This window comes from Palaemon carinicauda, chromosome 20 (assembly GCF_036898095.1).
Source record: "Palaemon carinicauda isolate YSFRI2023 chromosome 20, ASM3689809v2, whole genome shotgun sequence".
NCBI lineage: Eukaryota > Metazoa > Arthropoda > Malacostraca > Decapoda > Palaemonidae > Palaemon > Palaemon carinicauda.
In genome coordinates this window covers 107,182,318-107,187,317 of record NC_090744.1, presented here as the reverse complement: position 1 = coordinate 107,187,317, position 5,000 = coordinate 107,182,318, and the positions used below count along the sequence as shown (strand labels likewise).

Below are 5,000 nucleotides of genomic sequence, written 5' to 3'. Positions count from 1 at the left end.
ACATATATAGAAATGGAGAATTTTGGATCGTTAAAAAAAAAAATGGCGGACATGGCGGACGGCCCCCTTAAGAGGATTTAGTAGGGGGGTGAGTTATAGCTTTAGGTATGAGGATTTATTAGGTGGATCAATCATAGCTTTTGGTAAAAGGATTTAGTGGGTGGGTGAATTATAGCTTTGATAAGAGCATTTAGTAGGTGGGTGGATTATAGCTTTAAGTAAAAGGATTTAGTATGTGGATGAATTATAGCTTAAGGTAAGAGGATTTAGTAGGTAAGTAAATTATAGCTTTTGGTAAAAGGATTTAGTTGAGGAGAGAATTATAGCTTTTGTTAAAAGGATTTATTAGATGAGTGAGTAATAGATTTAGATATAAGGATTTAGTAGGTGAGTGAATTATAGCTTTAGGTAAAGGGATTTAGTAGGTGGGTGAATTATAGTTTTTGATAAGAGGATTTAGTAGGTGGGTGAAATATAGCTTTAGGTAAAGGGATTTAGTAGATAAGTGAATTATAGGTTTATGTAAAAGGATTTTGTAGGCGACTGAATTATAGCTTTTAATAAGAGGATTTAGTAGGTGGGTGAATTATACCTTCTGGTAAAAAGGATTTAGTAGGGGGATGAATTATTGCTTAAGGTAAAAGGATTTAGTAGGGGGATTAATTATAGCTTAATGTAAAAGAATTTAGTAGGTGGATGAATTATAGCTTCAGGTAAGAGGATTTAGTAGGTGAGTGAATTATATCTTTTGGAAAATGAACTTTGTATAAAAGGTAATTATATCTTTCAACAAACGGGTTTAGTATGGGATTGAATTATATCATTGCCAGCTGGATTTAGTAGGTGGGTGAATTGTAGAGATGGGTGATGGATCAAGTGAGGGAATTATATTTTCTCATTGATGGACTTCATAGGTGTGTGAATTACATCTTTTGGCCAATAGATTTATAAGGGGATTGCATTAGTAACTTGGCTAATCACCTCCTAGGGAAATAGATTTAGTTAGTAGATTATGTGCTTGGCGAATGGATGTAATTGAAAACGAGTGATTTGCATCACTGTTACATTGATATACTATGTGATTACAGCTTTCATAGTTGTTTTCCTAATGTTTTGAAGGGTTATGATTTTGTTTTATTAATCATTCATGGTTTTGTATCCATGTTTATTCATCCTATCCCATTACCCTTTCAGCCAGTGTGACGCAAATTGGCAGCCTCGTTGGGTTCCTAATCGCTGGCGTCTTTCTCAGTCTGGTGGGTAGAAAATATTCGTTGATCATCACTGCCATACCGGGAATATTCGGCTCTTCTCTTATCGCGCTCTCCGTCAACACCTATATGATCGTAATAGGCAGGTGAGTGAAACCATTTATTTGTTTAAGATGTATAAAATTAAAATTTGAATGAAATGTACTGTTTGTTGCGTTGGTAATTACAGTATTCCATTAGTCGTGTTTGACGACTTACAAGGAATGATATTAGATGTGAAGGGATCGTAAGATAGGATAGATTTGGCGGGGTACTGTTGCCTAGGCCGGGGTAGGTTTAACCATTTTACAGCCATTGGTGACTTAATCATAATTTGAGAGAGGTAATATCTTTTAAAATCACCCAAACCATAGCAAGTTGGTGTTTATTGAAAATGTCTTGATGAGAGCCCTCCGATAAATATCAAGTAAGGATTTGTGTGGTCGTGAAAGATTTTGCGACATCAGCAGTTTTGTTGAATTCACCACTGGCAGTGAAAGGGTTAAGAAGTAAGGATAACATAATCTTAGAGTGGTCTTTTGTTATTATTCTACCGTATTTTGGTCATCTGTTGTATATTTTTTCTTAGTTTAAAAAGAACTTTGCAGAAATTTCACGAAAGTTCAGGTAGAGAGGAGAGTTATGGTGCTTTTTATATAATGTTGTTTCATTCTTCTTAGTTATCAGTTTCTGTTTAACAAAGCCGGAACAAAGATTTAATCAGCCATCCAGATCGTTTAACAAAGAATCAAGAATAGATTCAGTCAATGGTTTTTACATCAATTGAAGTAGGATGCCATGGGACAAAAATATACATATTCAGTAATTTTGACTAAGAAGAAATTCTTATCCAAATGAGGAAAATTGTCTCTCCTTTATAAAGATAGACAGCCTGATATCTTACTCAAAGGGAACTTAATTGGTCTTCCAACACATAAATAATTACCTCTAATTATTTATTTGATAAGAGTATATAATTTCCTTCAAGCTTTTCTTTGGGGGCCAAACGTATTTTACTCTTTCTGATCAAACAGAAAAGTAGGATAGGATCTTGTCAGTGATCAGAGATATTTACCTTACAAACTACCACGTGTAAATACAGAGAGGAATATATGCATGTTCTTCAGTGATACAGCACTTGGTACGCATTTGCTAGCTTGTGAATCTCTCCTGTCCTATACCGGCCACTAGTCCACTCTTCTATGAATGGGTTCCCGGATATCCAGGGATCAAAACACTAGCTGAAACCCGATAAATCGAAATGTTGTACAATAATCTTCTTATGACACTTTTTTAATGACGTAAAGGCAGATATATATATATATATATATATATATATATATATATATATATATATATATATATATATATATATATATATATATATATATAAATATATTATATCGTTTCATTTCTTGTAGGTTTTTGGAGGGAATGACAGTAGGCATGGGTAACATCGCTGTATTCGTGTACGCTTCGGAAATCTCGGACGTGTCGATCAGGGGAACCCTATGTACGATCTCCAACCTGCTGATCATGGCTGGAGGCATATTCAACATATGTCTGGGGTCCATCCTCAGCTGGTATTACATGTCCTTCATCAGCGTCGGCCTCCTGCTCGGCCACTGCCTGATGGTATCCACCCTGCACGAGAGCCCATCGTTCCTCGCCGTGAAGAGCCAGGACGAAAGGGCTCTGAGGGTCCTACGGAAACTGAGGGGCGCTCAAGCAGACATCCAGGAAGAACTCTGCTACCTGCGGAAGAATAACACTAATAGCGGCGACAGCCAGGGGTACAGGGGCTTACTGCAGAAGCAGCACCTGAAGCAGATAGCATTGATGACCGGGATCTTCTTCATCCACACCTTCTGTGGAACGCACATATTGTGGGTGAATGCGACTCGGCAACTCCAACAGTTGGGATTGCCCATGGACGAGAAGTACACGACCCTTATGGTTATTAGTGTCTTTTTCTTTGGCAACCTCTTCATGACGATGATTCTGGACTACTGTGGCCGACGCCGATGTATAATGGCCTCCTTATTAGTGTTAACAGTTGCCTATGCGTCGTTGGGAATGTTTGTTTACCTGCTCAATACGGATCCTTCCTTAATTGAACCTCAAAAGGAAGAACTCCTGAAATTCGCTTACAGTGTACAAAATGCTACACTTAGTGATGCCATAACGGACGGGTGAGGATTTTTAGCAAAATAATTAAATGTTAAGGTCACGAAAAGATTACATAATTTGAAAAAAAAAAGTTTTTTTTCATCATTCTAGACTAAATTATATGAATGGCTCTTCGCAAAACGATGGAAGAATTTGATCGTTTTTTTCTACTCAGATACTCATCTTCACTTATTTTCTTATTTACCAACGAGTTCGTATTTTGCTTTTGACATTACATTCTCCCCCTTACCCCCCTTCCAACGCACACACATCAGCTAATGTCACATTAGGTCTTTAAATCTTTCAGCTAATTTATGGAAGATGTACTAGAAATAACAGTTACATCGTCCATCACTACCTTGCTCCAGAACAATCCTCAACAAAGGTTATTCTCATTTGGTTCTCTCTCTCTCTCTCTCTCTCTCTCTCTCTCTCTCTCTCTCTCTTTCTCTCTCTCTCTCTCTCTCTCTCTCTCTCTCTCTCCTCTCTCTCTCTCTCTCTCTCTCTCTCTCTTAATTAGAACCAGAATAAACATATATATGGTCCCTAAAAAAAATTTCCAATGTCCAATGAACCTTTAAATCTCACCTAACAAATATATTTACGTTTCCAGATCTGCTATAATAAGCATCAAGGACTGGCTTCCTTTGGTGCTCCTGATGGTGGCAGCTTTTGGCCACGGCATGGGCATAGGGCCACTTGTTTGGATATTGCCCGCCGAAATGTTCCCGACTAATTTACGATCACAGGTATGAATCATGTCACTAGTGTGGTTTGGCCACCCAAAATTTTCCTTTTAGCTTTATGTTCTCTCCTATGCTCTTGTTGGGAACGGTATATTTCACTGATATGGTCCATAGATTATCTTAAATGGGTATATATATATATATATATATATATATATATATATATATATATATATATATATATATATATATATATATATATATATATGTATGTGTGTGTAATCATACTTCCATTCACTTTCTCAAAGACTTCTTTACATGCTTATAGAATCGTGCTTTTCCAACTAGGGATGTAGCTCAGCAAGTAATGATGATAATTATAATAATATTGAAAAATTACCTTATTTTTCCAAACAGGGAACATCTGTCTGTATGGTTATAGGTAGTCTACAGATATTTGCCATCCTGCAGGTGTATAGTCCGATGCAGGCTATGCTTACACAGGCTGGCATGTACTGGTTCTTTGCAAGCGTCTCTGCAACAGGAATTCTCTACATCTACTGCCTGCTGAAAGAAACTAGTGGGGAGAGGGTAGGCTGAGAGTCCTACTGTTGAGAGTCCTGCTATTGAGAGTCCTACTGTTGAGAGTTCTACTGTTGAGAGTCCTGCTGTTGAGAGTCCTGCTATAGAGAGTTCTACTGTTGAGAGTCCTACTGTTGCAAGTCTTACTGTTGAGAGTTTTACTGTTGAGAGTCCTATTATGAGAGTCCTACTGTTGCAAGTTTTACTGTTGAGAGTTCTACTGTTGAAAGTTCTATTATTGAGAGTCTTACTGTTGAGAATCCTGCTATTGAGAGTCCTACTGTTGAGAATTCTACTGTTGAGAATCCTTTTA

At 37.3% G+C, this 5,000-nt stretch overlaps 2 protein-coding genes across 2 annotated transcripts in view; both read left to right on the top strand.

Moving 5' to 3' along the window:
• LOC137614348 (facilitated trehalose transporter Tret1-2 homolog) overlaps positions 1-5,000 on the top strand; it is a 34,278-nt gene that overhangs the window by 4,169 nt on the left and 25,109 nt on the right. The window contains exon 3 of the mRNA XM_068344121.1: positions 1,195-1,357. Coding sequence (XP_068200222.1) covers positions 1,195-1,357 — 163 coding nt within the window. The remainder of the gene's footprint in view (positions 1-1,194; positions 1,358-5,000) is intronic.
• On the top strand, positions 2,688-4,775 carry LOC137614349 (facilitated trehalose transporter Tret1-like). The gene is made up of 3 exons (XM_068344122.1): positions 2,688-3,442; positions 4,033-4,168; positions 4,523-4,775. Exons 1-3 carry the CDS (start codon positions 2,697-2,699, stop codon positions 4,703-4,705), a joined length of 1,065 nt encoding a protein of 354 aa, XP_068200223.1. The 5' UTR covers positions 2,688-2,696; the 3' UTR covers positions 4,706-4,775.

What these genes read in the sequence shown, in the direction of transcription:
- LOC137614349 (XM_068344122.1), top strand. Translation starts at nt 2,697, where the DNA reads ATGGGTAACATCGCTGTATTCGTGTACGCTTCGGAAATCTCGGACGTG. An exon ending in AGTGATGCCATAACGGACGG is followed by an intron (nt 3,443 to 4,032) that starts GTGAGGATTTTT and finishes TTACGTTTCCAG; the next exon opens with ATCTGCTATAATAAGCATCA. An exon ending in CGACTAATTTACGATCACAG is followed by an intron (nt 4,169 to 4,522) that starts GTATGAATCATG and finishes TTTTCCAAACAG; the next exon opens with GGAACATCTGTCTGTATGGT.